At 41.3% G+C, this 24325-nt stretch overlaps 2 protein-coding genes across 6 annotated transcripts in view; both read left to right on the forward strand.

Moving 5' to 3' along the window:
- Positions 1–2: 2 nt before the first annotated feature.
- The window catches only part of KYAT3 (kynurenine aminotransferase 3), a 77981-nt gene continuing 53658 nt past the window's right edge, over positions 3–24325 (forward strand). For 2 of the 5 annotated variants that reach the window (XR_004664695.3, XR_004664694.3), the window contains exons 1-2: positions 3–5890; positions 10141–10240. Coding sequence is in view for 2 of the 5 variants with exons in the window: in XM_003808390.5 (XP_003808438.4) it covers positions 10142–10240 (99 nt within the window). In the remaining 3 variants the exon portion in view is untranslated. Of the gene's footprint in view, positions 6068–10140; positions 10241–24325 lie in introns of all 5 variants that reach the window. The other 3 variants (XM_003808390.5, XM_014346132.5, XR_008626368.2) reach the window with 3 other exon arrangements.
- On the forward strand, positions 14417–19107 carry RBMXL1 (RBMX like 1). Its single transcript, XM_055116430.2, has one exon. It carries the CDS (start codon positions 14653–14655, stop codon positions 15826–15828), a length of 1176 nt encoding a protein of 391 aa, XP_054972405.2. The 5' UTR covers positions 14417–14652; the 3' UTR covers positions 15829–19107.

Consider the following 24325-nt stretch of genomic DNA (forward strand, 5'->3'; position numbering starts at 1 on the left):
TACTCCCCACAAAGGATTTCATCAGTATCCCTTCTTTAAAGACCTAGAAAAGCTGGTGTTGATTAATATTCCTAACATTGCTCTAGGGATCTAACTGGCATGAAGCATGTAGCACTAACTTTGGGCCAGCATTGTGAACACTGCTGCAATAAACATGGGGGTGAAGACATCCCTTTGATATACTAATTTCCTTTCTTGTGGGTATTTACCCACTAGTGGGATTCCTGGATGATATGGTAGCTCTGTTTTTAGTTTTTGTTGTTTTGGGTTTTTTTTTTTTCAGGAACCTCCAAACTATTCTCCATAGTAGTTGTACTAATTTACATTCCTACCAACAGTGTACGAGGTTTCCCTTTTCTCCACATCCTTGCCAGCATTTGTTATTGCCTGTCTTTTGAATGTAAGCCATTTTAACTGGGGTGAGATGATATCTCATTGTAGTTTTTATGTGTGATTTGCCTATTTTGAACCAACCTTGCATCCCATAAATAAAGCCTATTGATTATGGTGGATTAGCTTTTTGGTGTTGCTGGATTTGATTTGTTAGTATTTTGCTAAGGACTTTTGTGTCTGTAGTCATCAGGGATGTTGGCCTGAAGTTTTCTCTCTTTTTTTTTTTTTTTTTTTTTTTTTTTTGAGACGGAGTCTTGCTCTGTCACCCAGGCTGGAGTGCAGTGGCTGGATCTCGGCTCACTGAAAGCTCCGCCTTCCGGGTTCAGGCCATTCTCCTACCTCAGCCTCCTAGTAGCTGGGACTACAGGCGCCCGCCACCACGCCCAACTAATTTTTTTTGTATTTTTAGTAGACACGGGGTTTCACCGTGTTAGCCAGGATGGTCTCGATCTCCTGACTTCGTGATCCGCCTGCCTCGGCCTCCCAGAGTGCTGGGATTACAGGCGTGAGCCACTGCGCCCGGCTGAAGTTTTGTTTTTTTGCTGTGTCTCTGCCAGGTTTCAATATCAGACTGATGCTGACGTCAGGGGTTAGTAAGGAGTCCCTCCTCCTTGATTTTTCTGGAATAATTTCAGTAGGATTATTGACAGCTCTTCTTTATACATCTGGTAGAATTCGGCTGTGACTCCATCTGGTCCACAGGTTTTTCTTGTTGGTAGGTTTTTTAGTACTGATTCAACTTGGAGCCCATTATTGGTGTGTTCAGGATTTCAATTTCTTCCTAGTTCATTCTTGAGAGGTTATATGTTTCTGGGAATTTACCCATTTCTTCCAGGTTTTCTAGTTTGTGTGCACAGAGGAGTTCATAATAGTGTCTGGGTATTTTTTTTTTTTCTGTAAGGTCAATGGTAATGTCATATTTGTCATTTCTGATTGTGTTTATTTGGATCTTCTTTTTCCTTATTAATCTAACTAATAGTCTTTAAATCTTATTCTTTCAAAGAAACAACTTTTGGTTTCATTGATCTTTTGTATGGATTTTGCATCTCGATTTCATTCAGTCTGCTCAATTTTGGTCATTTCTTTTCTTTTGCTAGTTTTGGAGTTGATTTGCTCTTGTTTTTCTAGTTCCTGTAGGTGTGATGTTAGGTTGTTCATTTGAGATCTTTCTAACTTCTTGATGTAGGCGTTTAGCACTATAAACTTTCTTCTTACCCCTGCTTTAACTGCGTTCCAGAGATTCTGATATGTTGTATCTTTGTTTTCCTTAGTTTGAAAGACTTTTTTGATTTCTGCCTTAATTTCATTGTTTACCCAAACATCACCCAGGAGCAGACTGTTTAATTTCCATGTAATTTATAGTTTTAAGAGATCTTCTGGGTATTGATTTCTATTTTTATTGTGCTGTAGTACTAGAGTGTGGCTGGTATTATTCCAGTTTTTTGCAATTTGCTGAGAATTGCGTTATGGTTGAGCATGTGGTCAACCTTAGAGTATGTGCCATGTGCAGATGAGAGGAATGTATATTCTGCTGCCAAACTGATTTGTAAAGTCAAAATTCATTTTCCCTTTTTAAAAATTGTTCAAAGACTGTAAAGACTATCTGACTGATTCAAATCACAAATTCTAACAGTTAAGTTGCTATCAATACAGCCAAACGTGTATGTGAATAGACAGACAACAGATAAATGAGACACACATTTACCCTGATCAGCCTTTCCATGGGTTAAGTGTACAATTTCTATTATGGTTTTTGAAATAGTTGAACTAATGTTTGTATAGCTATTATTATCTGGCTAGGAAACATTAGTTTAATATTCTAATACACACACATAAATATTGCATTTAAAATACTTACGTGAGACTGAAAACTGAACATAATTCTCTAGAGCAGGATTATAAGGTGGAAAAGTCTTTAGGAACTTACAACCCCACAATTAGTTGTCTTGTTTCCTAGAGCAGTCCTTCTTAGTACTACTGTAGGGTTATAAGATAAAGGAAAATGTAGTCCTGCCTCCTTAACTCTTAGTACCTAGAAGTCACAGATACCTCTTCAGCAGCATTTTCAGATAATGAGGCATTGCTACTATCTTCCAACTTGTTTTCCTCCCTCACTCCTCTATTGTCACCTGGAAGACCCATGTAAAAGGAAAGCGGAATGCCTTTGGGAATCAACTAGAATAGTAGTCAGTAAACAATTACAGGCAAACTGTGGCTACACTTCAGGAAACAAATGTAAAAGAGTTAAACAAAATTGAAGTTGATTTATTTATCTGCAAATATAGATAGTTGGTCCAGAGCTGGAGTGGTGGCTCCATGATGTCAGGGCTCAGGATCCTTCTCTCTCATTCTATTGCACTAGATCATCTTGAACTTGTAGATTCCATATGGTGGTCCAAGAGGGCTGCAGGCATCTTAGACCTGTACCGTGCACCCAAACTGGCAGGTAAACTGCAAACCAAGGGAACAAGAAGGGCCTACCACTCCTTTAAGACATTTCATGGCAGCTGCACGTACAGCTCCCATTTATATGCCATTGGTCACAATTTGGTCATACAGCCAACCTAGCCATAACAGAGGCTGGAAATGCATTCTTTATACAATGCACCCATGTACTTTGCTGAAACTTGGGGACTCTATTACTATAGATTTAAAAACGGATTGTGACCCAAAAAAAGTTTTTTTAAAAAAATAGAAGAGAGTATCAAATAGTGGGGGATAAATAGCAGCCCCATCCTAAAGTTTCTCTTTCCCTTTTTCATAACGACCAATGTTATAGTACTTAGTACTTACTAAGGACTGAGTACTCTCCTAAATATTGTTGGTTTTGTTTTGGTTGATTGATTCATTGAATCATTTAATCCTTACAATAACACTCTGAGTAAGGTTCTATTATTCACTTTTTACAATTGAGGAGATTGAAGCACAGAGAAATGAAATAACTTGCCCAAGGTAACACAGCTAGAAAATTGCAGAGGTAGAATTTGAACCAGGCAATTTGGCTTATCCATTATGCTATACCACTTTCTCTCTGTTATATTTCAAAATATTTTTAGTTCTTTAGAAGAGGCAAGGAAAAAGGCCTAATCTATATAATTTTTTATTCAGAAAACAAGGGTATAAGGGTAATTTTTTATTCAGAAAACAAGGGTATAAGGTAATATAAGGGTAATATTAGGGTATAAGGGTAATTTTTGTATTCAGAAAACAAGATAAAAGCGTAAAGGGCAATATACCTATTAGCTAGTAATTTTTTTCTTTTTTCTTTTTTTTTTTTTTTTGAGACGGAGTCTCACTCTGTTGCCCAGGCTGAAGTACAGTGGCACAATCTCGGCTCACTGCAACCTCTGCCTCCCGGGTCCAAGCAGTTCTCCTGCCTCAGTCTCCTGAGTAGCTAGGATTACAGGCGCGCACCACCACCCCTGGCTAATTTTTTTGTATTTTTAGTAGAGACGGCGTTTCACCATGTTGGTCAGGCTGGTCTCGAACTCCTGACCTGATGATCCACCCGCCCACCTCGGCCTCCCAAAGTGCTGGGATTACAGGCGTGAGCCACCACACCCGGCCTATTAGCTAGTAATTTCAAGGACTCACTTACACGGCCTTTTTGTACATTCAGGGCCTTTTCAACTCCTATTTCCCTTTCCAGAATCGTTTTTGCAAGGCTGCTTCCTTACCATTCAATTCTGAGTTCTAATGTCACCTCCTCAAAAAAGCCTTCCTGACCATCCTATTTAAATTTGCAGCTATCTCCACCCATCACTGCTTCTTTCATAGCACTTATCACCCTCTAAAGTCATTTTTTATACTTACTTGTCTATTGCTTGTCTCTCCCTACCAGAATGTAAGGTTTAAGACACATGTTTTCTCTACCTCATTCTTCCCAGTTGCCTCAACATTATATGAGAAAAAGAAAAACAGCCCTTGGTGTCACGAACAGAACTGACACTTTAGTGTTGTTAGGAATTGACTGCGGTGTTCCCCTGTTAAAACATAACACTGTCATAAAACACTAACATCATACCAGGTCATTCTGTGATCATAATGAAGTAAGACAACAAACAAGATCACACTATTTTTGCCTAATCAGATTTTTAAAAAGGTCACTGTGCAAACTACAAAAATACCAAACTATCCTCCTCCCCCAGCTAATATGATTGTTGCTTCTTTGCCGATTACAGCTTTAGCCTTGCACTTTTCCTCCCTCCTAAAGGTGAGATGTAGTATGATCACCAATCGCGGCGGACCCCACAGCCAATGCGCGCTGAGTCACACTCCACAGCCAATCCCAGGCCACATCCAGGCTCGCCCCTACCTGTACACAATAATTTCTCCATGCACCTAACCGTCTTCTGAAACTTCCTGTACCTAGTTGAAGAGTATATTCCTTTAATCAGTGTATACTTTTGTTCCCTCCTTTAGAACTGAATAACAATGCTAACGCCTCTCCCACTCCCTCTAGCCTCTCATCCTCTTAAAATAGAAGAGGAAAAATATCCAAACATAAAATTCAATTTTTAACAAAAACTCTCCTTTCGCTGACACTGCCCTCCCCAAAGAAGTCACCAGTGGTTTCCTTGTTTTCTAGAGAATTTTCTTTTTCGCTTTTTAGTGTCATTTTTCTTCCTTCTTCAGTCTCACATGTCCCTTTCATTCTTAGTTTGCTGATCAAACTCATATCCAGGAAAGTGAAGTTCCTTTCCGCTTTTTAACCCCACACCCCCATCTCAAATGACAAATGCATCTAGGAACCCCTTTTCACACTCTCTCTAGCCCTGCCCTCTCTCAGGCACCTTCCAAAGTTATTCCAACCCGATCCCTCTACTTGTACAAGCCCAGCGGCCCCACAGCTTGCCCATCCTTGCAAACCAGTCCTCGTCCTATAACCTGCCCCAACCCGATCAGTCGCATACATCCGATTCGAGCCCTGGGCCCAAATTCCATACCCATATCCAAGTCCCCGCCCCACTAACTCGAGCCCGCACCTACGCCTGCCTGAACCAGTATGTGATCCCGGCCGACTCCACAGCCAATGAGTTCCCTGAGTCCACACCCATAGCCAATCCCCGGCCACGTCCAGGCCATCCTCCATCTTGTCCCCTTCCTCACTCAAGCCCAACCCGTGGCCCCCACCCCTTCCCTCCTCCATTTCCATCCAGTCCGCGATCGCGGCGGACCCCACCGTCATCGCGCGCCGTGAGTCACACTCCACAGCCAATCCCTGGCCACATCCGGGCTCGCCCCCGCCCCGCCCCCTTGTTCCCGCAAGCCCGGAACTCCCCAAATCCCGCCCCTCCCCTCCCAAAAAAACACCCCTCATCCAGTCTCTTCCAGCCTAGAGATCCTGGCCTACCCTCCGCCAAAGCGCGCATTGAGTGTAAACCCCAGAGTCAATCCCTGTCCCGGCCCCGCCCCCCGCGTCCGAATCCCGCCCAGCCGGGCCCTCAAGTCCAGTCGGGACTCGAGCCTAGGGAGGCGAGGTTCCCGCACCGGATAGGTGAGTGGGGCGGGCGCGCGGCGCGGCGCTTCCGTGCGGACTGACTAGGGCCGTCCCGGCGTACGGGGCGAGGGGACGGAGGCCGGGCTCCTCTTGCCGGAGTCGCTCCGGGGCCGCCTGCGGGGGCGGCTGCAGGGAGTCGGCCCTAGATTAACAGTTTGAGGGGAAGGCGCCGAGGTGAGTGGCCTCCGGGGGGAATCCCCTAGACCCGGGTCACCGTCTTGGCGCTTTTACTCTTGATTTCGCTGTTTGGGCTTTTAGAAGGCAGTCTGAGAAGACTGACTTTGGGACTCTTAATTTAAAAATACGAAAGAAGCTCACCCCTGTAATCCCAGCACTTTGGGAGGCCGAGGCGGGCGGATCACGAGGTCAGGAGATCCAGACCATCCTGGCTAACACGGTGAAACCCCGTCTGTACTAAAAATACAAAAAATTAGCCGGGCGTGGTGGCGGGCGCCTGTAGTCCCAGCTACTCGGGAGGCTGAGGCAGGAAAATGGCGTGAACCCGGGAGGCGGAGCTTGCAGTGAGCCGAGATCGGGCCACTGCACTCCAGCCTGGGCGACAGAGCAAGACTCCGTCTCAAAAAAAAAAAAAAAAAAAAAACCCAAAAGAATACCAAGGCTGTTACGTTGCCTTATAAATGAAGCTTAGCAGAATCCAACATTTGTAGTTAAAACAGAAAAGCAGTCTGTTGCTTTTGGAGTCGAGTGGCGCAGAAATCCTTCCTTCGCTTCTCCCACGCGTGGCTCCTTGGCGGCCACCTGAGGGGGACTGGGGCTGCAGGTCAGCCCTTAGCAAGTCTGACTTCGGGAGCCAAAACCGAATTCCTGCTATCAGCCAGGCAGCCGCACTGCTTTCCTTCTGGAGACGTTTATAGTTACACGAATCCATTTTCATAGAACAGTTTTTCAGCAATTTCAGGCTCGTGTCTCCTTAAAGCATATGCTGCCCAGCTTTGGCTAATTCTTTCCGCTCTTGTTCTAAAGACGTGGCTTTGAGGCGCATCCTTCCACTGTACTCCCCCGTCCAGGACTTTGTTCACCGTCTAGATACCCTCTGTTGTATCAGTGAACCTTATAAACATTCTAGAAGCAAACTAACAAGGTAGAGTGTGAAAGGAAAATCATCTTTACAGTGGTCGGACTCTTGTAACAGTGTGGGCGGCGCATTATTAGCTGTAGCCCTTTTTGCCTCATGTTAATCTTGCTTGAACTTGCAGTTAACCCAGATATTCTGGACTTTGTCAAATTAAATCTCTTCCTACCTCTCCTCCCCATGTGTGAAGTATAAATTGATCATTTGGATTTAAGTCTAGAGCTTTAAGCTTCTTAGGATTTATTTTGACGGGCTTGTCTGCCTTTTAGCTTTATATTCGGCCCCCCAAAATTCACCAGCTTTCTCAGCTTCGGGCCACCCCCAAATCTGCCAAGCACACTTTCTGAATCTTCATTTTAAACAGTCTAACCCGTTGATAATAAATCGACAGTTTCATTTCTATAGATCATGCGTTTTGGAATATGGACTTTATGCATAATATGCTACAATTAGATCACGTAGATCATCCTGATTCATAAGTTGCCAGGTTTTCTTCACAGAAATTGTTTTTAGGGAGAAACTAGAAAAATACAATGAAAATATTGTTTAGAATTAAAAGCCATATACCTTTTTTCTCCAACTTTTCGATGACATCTACATTTAATGTATTTATCTCATTTGTGAATATATATATATGCAATGTTGATTGCATTAGAAAATGCTGCTCAAAATACTTAATAAAATGCAGATGTAAACTAGCTTGATTCAAAGGTTCTGAGTCTGCATTTTTTATCAGCCTGCTTAGATTTCTTCGGAGCCATTTTTTCACCTATGCTCCCACAGTTCCTTACACAATGAGATTACCTAGTGAGAGGGTCATAAGTGAGATGGAAAGAGAGCCTAGGTCTAGGCCTTGGAATTCCATCATTCAATGGCGGATTGTGGGAGAGGTAGGAGATAAATGAGAGATTGTAAGATGTCAAAAGCCAAGGGGACATCGTGTTTCTCAGGGGAAAAAGGGCTTGCCTGCCAGTATCTAAAGCTGCAGAGAGCTCTAGGAAAGTGAGAATTGCAAAATGTCCACTGGATTTAACAATATGAAGGTTAAAACTGACTTTAGCAAGAGTTGCCATTATGGAGTAATGGGTGAAAAGTCAGATTGCACTGGGTTGAGGAGCGTAGATTGAGGAAAAGGAGAGAGCTAGTAAAATGAGCAACAGGGAGATGGTACAGTCAAGAGTTTTATTTTTTGTGTTTTTTGTTTGTTTTTTATGTTTGTTTGTTTTTTGTGTTTTTTAACCGGGAGAGACAAACAAAGCTGAATATGCAGGAGAAAAGAGGTAATAATCAGTGAAGCAAGGTCTCCGTAGAGGGAATGAGATCTAAGTCGTGGAGGAGAGGCGATCCTTTTAAAGGAGGGTAATTTCCTTTATTATACTGGGAAGGAAAAAACAAGGATTTTTTAGATTTGGGAAAGTAGAGAGCGCAATCTGCTTGGACTGAGGAGGAAGGTAGAGGGATTTAGTTTAAAGGAGTGTGGGAAAAATGTAAAGAATCATTTTGGACTATGGGAGACAAGTGTTGCCTGCAAAATATAGTAGAAATGCTGCAGTGTTGGGGGTCAGTTTAAGACTGATGACCACAAATCTGTGGTGAAACCAATATCCCGTGGGACTTTCTCCAGCAGTCCACAGCCAGGAAGTACATTGCATGATGGAGGTAATGTGCTGTAGAAGACAGATAGGAGAGAGGGATTTGGGATTTAGGCTTTGAGATTTCCAAATGAAAACAAGTAGACTTAGATTTAGGGGCAACTCCCTAAGAAGGAAGGTGGGCATTGAGGCCTGGTACCTGGAGAGTATGGCTCACCCAGTCTGGGGTGAAATCTCCCAGAAGCTGCACTCCAAGCTTACTTGCTTTTATTATTAGCACATTACCTCCATCATGCAATGTACTTCCTGGCAACTGACCCAGCTCTTCCTTTCCCTTCCATTTTCCAAAGTTTCAACTGTGTCTTTTGGGACAGCTGCGCCATAATCAGCAAATTCCATTGTATCTTTATGTCGTTAGAGGGTTCCCGCTACTTGCTTGCTTTAACTCAAACCTTATTAATTTATTCATCTATTGTGAAAAATGGAGAAACTGAGGCCCAGCAAGAGTCCATAACTTGACTACAGATAGAAACTTTTTTAAAGATTGAATTCTGCTTTAATCTCTTAATGTGGTGAATCACATTAATCGGTTTCTTATATAAACCCAACCCCCCTTGGTCATGATGTATTATCCTTCTTGTATACTACTGGGTTTGATTTGTTAGCATTTTATATAGAAGTTCTATTTAGTTTCCATAGATTAGGTCTCTTTTTCTCTAAGGTTTGATAACTGTTAGATGAAATGCCATCCACTGATACAGCAGCCTTATACTGTAGACTTAAGAGAACAACATTCTCAGAGTAAAACCTTATGAGAAATATCTATTTGCCTGAATGTTTTTAGAAAGCTGGGTTTTCTTTCCACTTCTAAGTGGCAGTATTGTAATGGTTTCATTGCCTTGATCTTCCTCCATTTACCCATGACGGATATCAATTTTATACTTACAGGTAGAGAAGCAATTCAGAATGCATGCCTATCATGCCACTGGAATCCACTAAAATGGCTTGTGGGAATTGTTGGAGGAAGTACCTTCAGAATAACCTAAGATTCACTCATATGTTCTTTATATTTATCAAGGACCTACTATCATTCATCTTTTCAAACAACTTTTTAAATAACGGTTTCTAACAACTTTAATTTACTGTTACAAACTATGCTTTTACTAGTGACTGTTATCCAGAGGATTCTGAAATTTGAGTAGTTCCTAGATTGAAATACTCTGGATTTTATAGCTGCTAGAAATGGAACTTTCACTTACTGAAATTTAATGCTCTTGACTAAATTAAAGCCTTATTTTTTTAATTAAGAATATTCTTAAAGCTCTCTAGTTTAAAACGATGTGAATATAAATTTGTGTAGGAAGAATACATTTATTAGAATGCCTCCAGTGATGAGAGATTATATCATAGAAAGAAAACTTGAAAGAAAGCAAGCTCACTTATCAAAAATGTTTACTTGGATTTTACGTAAGCTTATGATATATCAGCTAGCTGTAAGTGTCTGATAGTGATGTACCCATCATATATTTATTCCTCTTCTCAATTTTTCTTTTATTTAATAGCATGTTTTTGGCCCAGAGGAGCCTCTGCTCTCTTAGCGGTACAGCAAAATTCCTGAAGACAATTTCTTCTTCCAAAATCTTCGGATTCTCTACTTCTGCTGTAGGTATTGCTTACTTACAGATAAATTATTGTACATATTCTGCACTGTCCAAAAAATATGTAATTTTTCAGATGCTTTTTTACAAATACTTTATTGAAATGAACATTTCTATTACATATGCTGAAGGTGTCTCTTGTCATTGACTAGAATTGACATTCACTGAGCAACTGCTTGCCTGTCTGTGGATCAGGCCATGTGCTGGTCATTATATATTCATTACCTCATTTTGTCTTCACAAAACCCTTCAAGTTATGAATATAGGTCCAGTGGCATGGGAAAAAAGTAGAAGAGGATATTTCAGGAGGACTGCTCACGGATGGAAAAAGGTTTAAAACCCATAACCACCAAATACAATACGTACATCTGCTTTAGGAACTTGATTCAGTCAACCAAAATGCAGAAAGACATTTTTTAAAGACAATCAAAGAGATACGAATGTGGACTGGGTATCAGATGTTAACAAGAAATTATTGTTGGTGAGGTGTGGTAATGAAATTGCAGTTATATAAGTGGCAATATTTTTTAGATAATATGCCAAGTATGTAGGGATGTAATGACCTAAGGTCTAAGATTTATTCTAAAGTTACTCAGCAATTACAGAAAAAAAGAGGCAAAATCTTGAGAATTACTGAATCTGGGTAGTGTGCATATGAGTGTTTTATATTAGGTTAAAGTATATGAAATTGCTATTTTTGTATGAAAATTCCATTTTTGGCATATGAAGTACCATTTTTGTCATAAATGGTTGAATATTGACAATTTTGTATTCAACCTAATTCTAATCTCTCAACTGGTTTAAAATTTTCTCAATGGTTTAAAATTTTCATAAAAACCATCATCAGTGTCTTCTATATGTAAATCTTATGAATTCTACCTCATAACTGTCTTGAATTCTCTCCGCTTTATGCCACCGTGACTACCTTTTTCAGGCCCTCTCCCAACATAGAAGTAGGTTGAAGCCAGGGAAGTGATTGTGCTTCCCCAGGGTGATCATATGAAACCATGGCACTAAAAGGGCATTTGTGTGCACAATCCTCATTTGTGGAACTTTTATTAGACTACGTATGCCAGGGCCCACCATTATGCATTCTAATTCTACATATCTGGAATGTATTTTGAAAAATCTTTTCAGCTGATTCTGATGTATGTCCCAGGCAAAAACCACTGACAATGCATTATTCAAACTTGTGTACTATTTGGGATAGCACTAACCCCTCTCCATACCTAGCAGTGGAATGGTTGGGTTGTGTGGTAGCTTTATGTTTAATTAAGTAACTGCCAAAGTGTTTGTATCATTTTAACTACATTGGAAAAGTGTCTACAGTTCATCAGAGGCTTTGCATTTAAAATAGTCGCACAGGGATAAAGATAAATATTCTTCCTATTGCTGGGTGAATGAAAAACACTGGCCAGTGTTACAAAAGCAATAGTGATAAGTTTAAATCAAGAAAGACTTGTCAGAACCAGCCAGGTAAGTTACTGTGAACTTACTTAGAATATTCGTTTCATCCACATCATCCTTAATGTCATGAAAATCTGCCGGGAAGGGAATAGAATGAAGGATAGGCTGTATTTTCCTGTATTACTTGCTTTTTTACAAAAACATTTTACGTATTCTCTAATTTTAAAGAATGTTTTGAATGCTAAAGGAAAAATGTAGGCGGGGCGCAGTGGCTAACACCTGCAATCCCAGCACTTTGGGAGGCTGAGGCCAGTGGATCGCTTGAGACCAGGAGTTCAAGACCAGCCTGGGCAACATGGCAAAACCTCATCTCTATTAAACATACAAAACATTAGCTGGGCACACACCTGTAGTCCAGGATGGTCTCGATCTCCTGACCTTGTGATCCACCTGCCTCGGCCTCCCAAAGTGCTGGGATTACAGGCGTGAGCCACCGCGCCCGGCCCTAAAATAGTCTATTAATTTTTTTTTTTTTAAGAGAGTCTAAAATTTAAATGTCCACCAGAGAAGCGCAAAAGCAACACTGAACAAAACCTTTTCCTTAGGTCTGTCCTTCCTTAAGGAAATCAACTCTCTCCGTCTCTCTCTCTCTCTTTTTTTTTTTCATACAGAGTCTCACTCTTGCCGCCCAGGCTGGAGTGCAATGGCGCAATCTCGGCTCACTGCAGCCTCCGCCTCTCGGGTTCAAGCGATTCTCCTGCCTCAGCCTCCTGAGTAGCTGGGACTATAGGTGCCCGCCACCACTCCCGGCCAAATTTGTATTTTTTGTAGAGACGGGGTTTTGCCATGTTGGCCAGGCTGGTCTCAAACTACTGGGCTCAAGTGATCCACCCTCCTCAGCCTCCCAAAGTGCTGAGATTACAGGCATGAGTCACTGCGTCCAGCCCAACCCTCTCTTTTGATGTGAAAGTATCACCTTTTGTACATTTAGTCTATACCCAATATCTCTTTGCCTCCTTTAGTGCAAAGTTACTCATCCTTACTTGTATTTAAGAGAATCTTTCCTACTTTCTGAGTGGGCACTAGTTTTGGAGTATATATATTGTATGCCATGAACTATATTTTTCTGCTTATGACTTTGCCTCATTTAATTGCCATAGCACTTACATGGGGCAGGTATTCATTTTCCTGCTTAGCAAATAAGGAAACTGAATTTCAGAGATGTCAGGTAACCTGCCTACTTCACACACTAGGAGTTTTGATGTTTAATTTTGAACTAAGATCTATCTGGCTTGAAAGCTCTTTGCATTAAACAACCTTGAACAATATACTTGGAACGTAGGTGTGTTTTTGGCACAGAACATGGCATGTGTGTGAGGGATTGAACACAGACTTGCCCAGATTCAAACTTACCAATCTTCTGTTTCATGTGCCCAGAAGAAACAACCTGTTTCTCAGCCTCAAACCCAAACTTCTAGTTGTCTTGATTGGTTCAGCCTGACTGTCCAACTCTGATTTAATTATAGCTGTGATTGGGGGAGCTGAGATTACACAGTGTAGGCAGGCAGAAGGGCCCCAGGCCTATTGATATGGGTGAGGACAATACTCACGCACTCCCTTCACTTACTCACTCTTCCAAGGTCTTGGCTTGAACCCAATTTTTTTTGAGAGAATAAACCAGGCTTTTTGTTCTCCACTTGGCCTGACTCCATTTCTGGCATTCCAGCCATGTATTTAGCTGTTATCAGCTTTCAGGTTTAGAGAAAGCCTTGTTTCCAATAAGCTTGTTTCTCTGAAGTAATTGTTAAAATATAATTTTCAGAAAAAGGTTAAATCATGACTCATACAAATATAAAAATGAACATGTGCTAAAGATTTTTATTTCACTCATGTGATATGAAGTAACCAGACAGAAGTTATAACCAGTACATATGGAAAGTCAAAAAGCACAAATTCATATGTAGTAAAGGAATTGGATTGCAAATGAAGGCAAAACTGTTTTTTCTACAGGGTGGAGGGAAGATAATCAAAATGCTAGAACCAGAATTTGCATGCCGGTCACTTAGCTTCAATTTACAAAAGCCCAGAATAACTCAAAGGCAAATTCTAGCCCTGCAAATATCAGCCCTAAAGCTGTGCTGTGGCCAGTGCATAGTTTTCTATTGAAGTACAATTTTTTCCCCAAATACATTATCTCTCAGAGGGAGTCCAAATTGCTTCCCTTTCACTCAGCAGATCTGTTCAGTCAACAGATGTTAAATAGCTACAGCGTATCAGGCACAAATAATTCTTTATAAAATAAAGTAACAAAATATATGTTGTTTCAAAGTTCCAGTTAAGGCCAGCCGTGGTAGCTCACCCTTATAATCCCAACACTGGGAGGCCGAGGCAGGCGGATCACTTGGGCTAGGAGTTCCATACCAGCATGGCCAACATGGTGAAACCCTGCTCTACTAAAAGTACAAAAATTAGCCAGGTGTGGTGGCGCATGCCTGTAATCCAAGCTACTCAGGTGGCTGAGGCACAAGAATGGCTTGAGCCTGGGAGGCAGAGGTTGCAGTGAGCCAAGATTGCGCCGCTGCACTCCAGCCTGGGCAACACTGTGAGACTCTTGTCTACAAAAAAAAAAAAAGCTACAAAAAAAGGGCTCCTGTTAATTATACACACTTTTGAGCTTAATATAATTGCATTTTTTATGTATCTTTAAGCATCTTTCCCTGCTTTACATTTCCACTTCTGAGTTTTACTTTCATTTCTTCCACCATTACAGGAACATTCTGTTGTTTTCCTCTGCCATCTAGTGGCAAAAGAAAGTAATTTTCCTGGTTTTTTGAATGGATAGCCATACCTTAAAAAGCATCCAGATTGCGCAGTAGTGCTAGCGGCTTCGCGGTTCAGTCCTCCTAACTGACAGCCGCCACTGGTGCTGAGCTGCTAGGAAGCCCCTGTCGGCGAGCTTGTTGGAGCTTGAACCCACTGTCACCCCTCCGACTCACCGGCAAAAAAAAAATGGTTGAAGCAGATCGCCCAGGAAAGCTCTTCATTGGTGGGCTTAATACGGAAACAAATGAGAAAGCTCTTGAAACAGTATTTGGCAAATATGGACGAATAGTGGAAGTACTCTTGATAAAAGACCGTGAAACCAACAAATCAAGAGGATTTGCTTTTGTCACCTTTGAAAGCCCAGCAGACGCTAAGGATGCAGCCAGAGACATGAATGGAAAGTCATTAGATGGAAAAGCCATCAAGGTGGAACAAGCCACCAAACCATCATTTGAAAGAGGTAGACATGGACCGCCCCCACCTCCAAGAAGTAGAGGCCCTCCAAGAGGTTTTGGAGCTGGAAGAGGAGGAAGTGGAGGAACCAGGGGACCTCCTTCACGAGGAGGACACATGGATGACGGTGGATATTCCATGAATTTTAACATGAGTTCTTCCAGGGGACCACTCCCAGTAAAAAGAGGACCACCACCAAGAAGTGGGGGTCCTTCTCCTAAGAGATCTGCACCTTCAGGACTAGTTCGCAGCAGCAGTGGAATGGGAGGAAGAGCTCCTCTATCACGTGGAAGAGATAGTTACGGAGGTCCACCTCGAAGGGAACCGCTCCCCTCTCGTAGAGATGTTTATTTGTCCCCAAGAGATGATGGGTATTCTACTAAAGACAGCTATTCAAGCAGAGATTACCCAAGTTCTCGTGATACAAGAGATTATGCACCACCACCACGAGATTATACTTACCGTGATTATGGTCATTCCAGTTCACGTGATGACTATCCATCAAGAGGCTATGGCGATAGAGATGGATATGGTCGTGATCGTGACTATTCAGATCATCCAAGTGGAGGTTCCTACAGAGATTCATATGAGAGTTATGGTAACTCACGTAGTGCTCCACTTACACGAGGGCCCCCGCCATCTTATGGTGGAAGCAGTCGCTATGATGATTATAGCAGCTCACGTGATGGATATGGTGGAAGTCGAGACAGTTACTCAAGCAGCCGAAGTGATCTCTACTCAAGTGGTTGTGACAGGGTTGGCAGACAAGAAAGAGGGCTTCCCCCTTCTGTAGAAAGGGGGTACCCTTCTTCACGTGATTCCTACAGCAGTTCAAGCCGCGGAGCACCAAGAGGTGCTGGCCCTGGAGGAAGCCGATCTGATAGAGGGGGAGGCAGAAGCAGATACTAGAAACAAACAAAACTTTGGACCAAAATCCCAGTTCAAAGAAACAAAAAAAAAAGAGTGGAAACTATTCTATCATAACTACCCAAGGACTACTAAAAGGAAAAATTGTGTTACCTTTTTTAAATTCCCTGTTAAGTCCCTTCCGTAATTTTTATGTTCTTGTGAGGAAAAAAGTAAAACGTTTAATTTTATTTGACTTTATGACATTGCTTTTCAACAAGCAAATGTTAAATGTGTTAAGCTTTGTAGTACTAGTGTTGTAACTTTCCAAGTAAAGGTGTCCCTAAAGACCACTTCCTATCTGGTTTTTCCCAGTAAATGAGGCAAGCAATTCTAAGATCTTCCACAAAACATCTAGCCATCTAAAATGGAGAGATGAATCATTCTGCCTATACAAACAAGCTAGCTATTAGAGGGTGGTTGGAGTATGCTACTCATAAGATTTCAGGGTGTTTTCCAACTGAAATCTCACTGTTCTCAGTATGCAAAACCTGAAATCAGATGCCTATGTAAGGAAAGTGCTATTCACCCAGTAAACCCAAAAAAAGCAAATGGATAATGCTGGCCATTTTGCCTTTCTGACATTTCCTTGGGAATCTGCAAGAACCTCCCCTTTCCCCTCCCACAATAAGACCATTTAAGTGTGTGCTAAACAACTACGGAATACTAAATAAAAAGTTTGGCCAAAACCAACCATGAAGCTGCAAAGGTGCTTGCTCTTACTCTTTCAAATTTTTGCAACTCTGTAATGTCTCACTTTTAAAGGAACAGCTTGATTGCAAAGGAGAAAATAGATAAGCAATGAATTTATCTCCAACTTCCTAAAGGCTTATGACTTCTAAAAAGTGAATCTATGAGCATTCCACATCAGATTTAAAGCATCAAATGCCTGTGAAACAGCAAAGATAGTTGAAGATTGTGCTCATTATGGTTGTGGAGTGCTGATTGATTCACAGTAGATAAAGCTGGCAGTAAGAGAAATCAAATGCTAAGAGTTGTTGAAGCAGAAGGCGGCTGATTGTCGGTAAGTCAGTGCAGTTGCATAAGCAGTGCTGTCAGAATTGGTTTGGTGCAGGCAATAGATTTTGCCTTCAAGGGTTCCTGTGGATCTCAGGAAGGCATCAGTGTTGATTAACACTCATAACTAGGGAGTGAGTGGTAGTTACTTAAAACAAGTAATTGACCAAATGGAAAAGGGGAAGTAATTAAGGAAATTGGTAAGTGGAGGTAGTCAGGAAGTTCTCGTGGTCCTTTACACAGATTTTACAGCTTTGGGTTTCATTTTGTTTAGCTAAAGTCATGGGGACAACTCTTCAATTTAGAACTTAAGATGAATTATAAAAATGATGGATATAAGTGGTAGCTCTATCTAGTGAAGTGTCTTGTCAGTAAGTGAAACATTTTTTTGTGGTGGCTTATCCAGAAACAGTTTAGTTGTAGAATAAAACTTAGGAGTGACATCTGGAAAGTTTGCTAAGATGGCAAACACACTGGAAACAATTGGGCCACTTGGCTTTCTTTTGCTGTATTGTTTTATAAGCCTACTTTACCTCCCAGTCTTGGAAACAAGTTTTAGTTTATTGCTTTGGAGACTAGAGCCAATAGTATAATGTTCTCAAAGGAAACAGACTTGAGTTGTTGGATTAGAGGAACTAACTCAACTTCTAATTTTTTTTGTTGTAATTATGGCACTGTCATGTTTTAACATTTGCAACTAGGGATAGTAAGTACAACATTTTTAACTCTCATTTGGCAGACTACTACTAATCACAGACCACAAGGGTAATGACCAAATTTATGTGGTTGTTGCACTTCCATAGTTGTCTTAGCCCAATCCTTCCATATTCTTATGATTACTTGGGTTAAAGCTTCTGTGAGGACCTTTTGGCTCTTAAGATATCCTAAATATTTAAAATATTTAGATATCCTAAATATATAAAATATTTAGATATCCTAAATATATAAAATATTTAGATATCCTAAATATATAAAATATTTAGATATCCTAAATATAGGATATAGAGATTGTACCAAATATGAATGAATATTGTTCAAAGCAAGGAGTATGTTAAAATGACCAGATAACTGTTTGATAAATAGTTTACTGAACTAGCAGACGTGTGGAAAAAGAATCACATCTTGATTCTTCTGGGTTTATACTGATTGTAAAACAGAATGATATTAGAAAATGTTTTCCTTGTTTAAGTGGTAGTTGAACATAGAACTTGGGTATTATAGATCACTTTTCACTTTTTGGAATGTTTTGTATTGAAACTTAATACAACTTTAACATGGCAAAAAAAAAAAAAAATCCAAAATCTATGAGATAATTTTGTTAAAGTTGGCTTGCTTGGGCGGGTGCTTGGTCCAGAGGGAGAAAAGAGGGCATGATTTCAGAATACTCTGGCAGCTTTTTAAATTCAGCTTTATCAAGTTACAGTAAACTGTATCTGTTTAGAATTACGACTCAATGGTTATTTTGACAGATGTATATGCCATGAAGCCACTGTCACCATCAACATGCAGCACACTTCCATCGCCCCCAAAAGATTCCTCAAGTTCCTTTGCAATCCATCCCTCACGCTGCTGATTTGTCTTTGTCACCATATATTAGTTTGCTTTGTGGTGGTGTTTAGTATTTTATATAAATGGGATTGTGTAGCATGTACTTTTTTGTTTATGGTTTCTTTCACACACATAATGACTTTGAAATTCACCAGGTTGCAGTGTATCAGTAGCTTATTCCTTTTATTGCTGAGTAGTGTCCTATTATGTGAATATGCCATTATTTGTTTTTCTACTCGCCTTTTGATGAACCTTGGGATTGTTTCCAGTTTGGGGCTACTGTGAATAAAACTGTTAGGAACATTTGTGTACAAGCCACTGTGTAGACATAGGTTTTCCTTTCTCTTGGGTAAATACCTACCAGTAAAATGGTTGGGTTGCATGGCAGATTTATGTTTAATAAAGTAACTGCCAAACTGTTTGTTTTCCAAAGGGGCTATACCCTTTTATATTCCCACCAGGGTTGTATAGAGTTCCAGCTGCCAACACTCAGTTTTCAGCCATTCTGATGGGAATCTAGTGGTATCTCATTGTGGTTTTATTTTCATTTCCCCAGGTGACTAATGCTGGTAAGCATCTTTTAAGGTACTTTTTGGCCAGTTGTATATCTTCTGTGAAGTGGCTGTCAAATCTTTTGCCCACTTTTAATTGGATTGTTTGTCTTATTGAGTTGTAAAAGTTCTTTATATATACTGTATTAAAGTCCTTTGTAAGACACATGTTCGTAAATACTTTTCTTTCATTATATGGCTCAGAATCTGGCAACTGTTTAAGAGATACTTGAGCCCACTGAATGATATATAGATTTTATAGTTTTTTAAGTCAAGCCTTAATAATAATTAACATTTTTTGAGTGTTCATCTCTCAGTCCCTCTATGGCCATGAAGGTGGGAGATGTGACTCTGTTTAGTCTCAAGTAAAGAAATGCAAACTGAGATAATGGGTACAAATGGAGATGAAGCAAAGCCCTGTGATGTTCAAGTTCCTGGTTTCTGTTACCATTCAGTCTGGCTGGACCTCTGCCTTTCCCATGGTAACATGACCTTTCTAATGAATTCTCCCTTTTCATCTAAACTGTTTCAGATTGAGTTTCTCTCACGCAACTAAGAGATCTGATTACTATAGCTTCGGAGCTTCTAAGGCATCTTATGCACTTGTCTCTTCTCCACTGTTCAATGTGAAGCATGTACTCTGCCCTTTAGCAAAAATCACAACTCCGCCAGGTGTGGTGGCTCATGCCTGCAATCCCAGCACTTTGAGAGGCCAAGGCAAGAGGATTGTGTGAAGCCAGGAGTTCGAGTCCAGCATGGGCAAAGCAAGACCCTCTCTACAAATGAATGTTTGAAAAAAAAAAAATTAAGGCCGGGCATGGAGGCTCACACCAATAATCCCAGCACTTTGAGAGGCCAAGTCAGGAGGATCACTTGAACCCAGGAGTTTGAGACCAGCCTAGGCAACATAGCAGTATTCTATCTCTACCAAAAAAAAAAAAAATTAAGAACAAAATTAGCCAGGTGTGGTGCCACATACCTGTAGTCCCAGCTACTCGGGAGGCTGGGGTGGGAGGATGACTTGAACTTGGGCAGGTGAGGTTGCAGTGAGCCATGATTGCAACCACTGCACTCCAGCCTGAGCAACGGAGCAAGACTCTGTCTCAAAAAAATTAAAGTTAACCAGGCATACTGGCACACATATGTCATCCCAGCTACTTGGGAGGCTGAGGTGGAGATCACCTTAGCCAGGAGCTTAAGGCTGCAGTGAGCCATGATGGTGGCACTGCCACAGCCTGGGTGACAGAGCGAGACCCTGTCTCAAAAAAAAAAAAGACACCACAACTCCACCCAGAGAAGTAATAAAATCTCATAGAAGCATGAGCAGCCAACACAATTATATAGCAGGAAAGAAAAAGCAAAAAAGCTAGGAAAGAACATAACAAAGTTTCTTTTTAAGATCTGTGTTTAAACAAAGACACTTAGGAAGTGGTACAAGTGCTAAGGAATGAATTAATACTAAATGTCATCACTGTGATGGTTGGAACATCAAAATATGCATAACATACATACATGTGTATATTATATACATATATACATATGTGTATATATTATATACATATATACATATGTGTATATATTATATACATACATATCTATATACAATAGAGTTATGCTTCACTTAAAAACTGGGATACATTCTGTGATCATAGAGTGCACTTACACAAACCTAGATGGTATATAGCCTGCTACACACCTAGGCTATATGGCATAGACTATTGCTCCTAGGCTACAAATCTATACAGCATGTTACTGTACTTAATACTACAGGCAACTGTAACATAATGGTATTTGCATATCTAAACATAGAAAAGGTACAGTAAAAATGCAGTGAGATAAGAAAATGGTACACCTGTGTAGAGCACTTTCCATGAATAGAGCTTGCAGGATTGCTCTGGGTGGGTCAGTGAGTGAGTAAAGTGAATGTGAAGGCCTAGGACATTACTGTACACTACTATAGACTTTATGAACACTGTATACTTATGCTATACTAAATTTATTAAAACTTTTTTCTGCCGAGTGCAGTGGCTCACGCCTATAATGCCAGCACTTTGGGAGGCTGAGGCAGGTGGATCATCTGAGGTCAGGAGTTCAAAACCAGCCTGGCCAACATGGTGAAACCTCGTCTCTACTAAAAGTACAAAAATAAAGGAAGGGCACAGTGGCTCACGCCTATAATCCCAGCACTTTGGGAGGCCGAGTAGGGCAGATCGCCTGAGGTCAGGAGTTCAAGACCAGCCTGGCCAACATGGTGAAACCCCATCTCTATTAAAAATACAAAAATTAGCTGGGCATAGTGGCAGGTGCCTGTAATCCCAGCTACTCGGGAAGCTGAGACAGGAGAATCACTTGAACCCGGGAGGTGGAGGTTGCAATGAGCCAAGATTGTGCCGTTGCATTCCAACCTGGGCAACAAGAGCGAAACTTCGTCTCAAAAAAATAAAAATCAATTTTTTTTTAAATACAAAATTTAGCTGGGCATGGTGGCACGTGCCTGTAGTCCCAGCTACTCAGGAAGCTGAGGCAGGAGAATCGCTTGAACCCGGGAGGCAGAGGTTGTGGTAAGCCGAGATCGTGCCACTGCTCTCTAGCCTGGGCAACGGAGTTAGACTCCGTCTCAAAAAAACGAAACAGAACAGAACCTTTCTTCTTCAATAATAAATTGAAGACAATTCACCTACTGTAACTTTTTACCTCATAAACTTTTTAAATGTTTAATCTTTGACTCTTCTATAACACTTAACAAACTATACAAAATATTTAAAAATATTTTATGTCATTCTATAAACTTTTTTCTATTTTTAGTAATTTTATTTCTTTTTTTTACTTTTTTGTGTTAAAAACTAAGACACATACATTAGCCTAGACCTACCCATGAACTGGATCATCAATATCACTGTGTTCTACCTCCACGTCTTGTCCCACTGGAAGGTCTTCAGGGACAATAACATGCATGGAGCTGTCATCTGCTATGATAACAATGTCTTCTTCCAGAATGTCCTGAAGGACCTGCCTGAGGCTGTTTTATAGTCAACTTTTTTTAATAAGTAAGGGTACACTCTAAAATAACAATAAAAGGTATGGTATAGTAAATACATAAACCAGTAACATAGTTGCTTGTTATCAATATCAAGTACTAGGTACTGTACATAATTGTATGTTCTAGACTTTTATATGACTGGCACTGCAATAGGTTTATACCAGCATCACCACAAACACATGACTAATGCATCGTGCCACAATGTTACAACAGCTACAATGGCTCCACTAGGCAAGTAGGAACTGTTTTTTTTTCAGATGGAGGCTACCTCTGTTACCCAGGCTGGGGTGCAGTGGCGTGATCTCGGCTTACTGCAACCTCTGCCTCCCGGGTGCAAGCCATTCTCCTGCCTCAGCCTCCGGAGTAGCTGGGACTACAGGTGCATGCCACCACACCCGGCTAATTTTTGTATTTTTATTAGAGACAGGGTTTCACCATATTGGCCAGGCTGGTCTCGAACTCCTGACCTTGTGATCCGCCTGCCTCAGCCTCCCAAAGTGTTGGGATTACAGGCGTGAGCCACTGCACCTGGCTGCAAGTAGAAATTTTTACCTCCATATACTCTTTTTTTTTTCTTGAGATGGAGTCTCGCTCTGTCGCCCAGGCTGGAATGCAGTGGCATGATCCCGGCTCACTGCAACCTCCGCCTCCTGGGTCAGACGATTCTCCTGCCACAGCCTCCTGAGTAGCTGGGACTACAGGCACTTGCCACCACGCTTAGCTCATTTTTGTATTTTTAGTAGAGACGGGGTTTTACCATGTTGGCCAGGATGGTCTCGAACTCCTGACCTCAGGTGATCCGCCCACCCCGGCCTCCCAAAGTGCTGAGACTACAGGCATGAGCCACCATGCTCGGCCTGCTCCATATAGTCTTATGGGACTACCGTCATATATGCGATCTGTCATTGACCAAAACGTGTTTATGCAGCACATGACTCTGTGTTGTATATATAATGTAAAGCTTCAATAAAAGTAAATCAAAAGTTAACTGTGTTTAGTTTGATAGAACCAGATGACTATAATATTGAGGATATTATCCTTCTTGTGATAATTAGTTTTGTTACAATACAGCACTCACCTTCCACATGAAACTTTAAAATGAAGGGGAAAAAGAGCAGAGACCATATAATTAAAATGCACAGTAGAAACACCAAAATGTGGGGCCGGGCGCTGTGGCTCATGCCTGTAATCCCAGCACTTTGGGAGGCCAAGGTGGGCAGATCACGAGGTCAGGAGATCAAGACCATCCTGGCTAACGTGGTGAAACCCAGTCTCTACTAAAAATACAAAAAATCAGCCAGGCGTGGTGGCACGTGCTGGTAGTCCTGTGTCCGGAATTTATTCCTTCCTGTGGGTTTTTGGTCTCGCTCACTTCAAGAATGAAGCCACAGACCCTCGCAGTGAGTGTTACAGCTCTTAAAGATGGTGTGTCTGGAGTTTGTTCCTTCAGATGTGTCCAGAGTTTCTTCCTTCCAGTGGGTTCGTGGTCTCGCTGACTTCAAGAATGAAGCCACAGACCCTCGGGTTAATGTTACAGCTCTTAAAGGTGGTGCAGACCCAAAGAGTGAGCAGCAGCAAGATTTATTATGAAGTGTGAAAAGAACAAAGCTTCCACACCACGGAAGGGGACCCGGGCAGGTTGCCACTGCTGGCTCAGGTGGCCGGCCTTTATTCCCTTATTTGGCACTGCCCACATCCTGCTGATTGGTCCATTTTACAGAGCACCAATTGGTCCATTTTACAGAGTGCTGATTGGTCCATTTTACAGAGTGCTAATTGGTGTGTTTACAATCCTTTAGCTAGACACAGAGTGCTGATTTGGTGCGTTTACAATCCTTTAGCAAGACCCAGAGCGCAGATTGGTGCATTTTTACCGAATGCTGATTGGTGCATTTACAATCCTTTAGCTAGACACAGAGCGCTGATTGGTGCATTTATAATCCTCTAGCTAGACAGAAAAGTTCTCCAAGTCCCCACTCGACCCAGGAAGTCCACCTGGCTTCATCTTTCAGTCCCAGGCTGAGGCAGGGGAATCGCTTGAACCCAAGAGGCAGAGATTGCGGTGAGCCAAGATCATACCACTGCACTACAGCCTGGCCAACAGCGAGACTCTGTCTCAAAAAAAAAAAAAAAGAGAGACACCAAAATGCATTGCAAGACAACAAGACACTGAAATAAGATGCCCAGCAACAGGGGAATGAATGAGTAAAATATGGCACAAAAACATACGTTGTAATTAAAAGTGAAATTTTTATGACTCAGAAAATTCATAAAATACTTAAGATACAGTACTTTGTTAAGAGACAATTAAAAATATTTTTAAATGTCACATGATTGCAACTAC

Source organism: Pan paniscus, chromosome 1 (assembly GCF_029289425.2).
Source record: "Pan paniscus chromosome 1, NHGRI_mPanPan1-v2.0_pri, whole genome shotgun sequence".
Classification (NCBI taxonomy): Eukaryota; Metazoa; Chordata; class Mammalia; order Primates; family Hominidae; genus Pan; species Pan paniscus.

Excerpts from the sequence above, each read along its gene's own strand:
- RBMXL1 (XM_055116430.2), top strand. The coding sequence starts at position 14,653 with ATGGTTGAAGCAGATCGCCCAGGAAAGCTCTTCATTGGTGGGCTTAAT.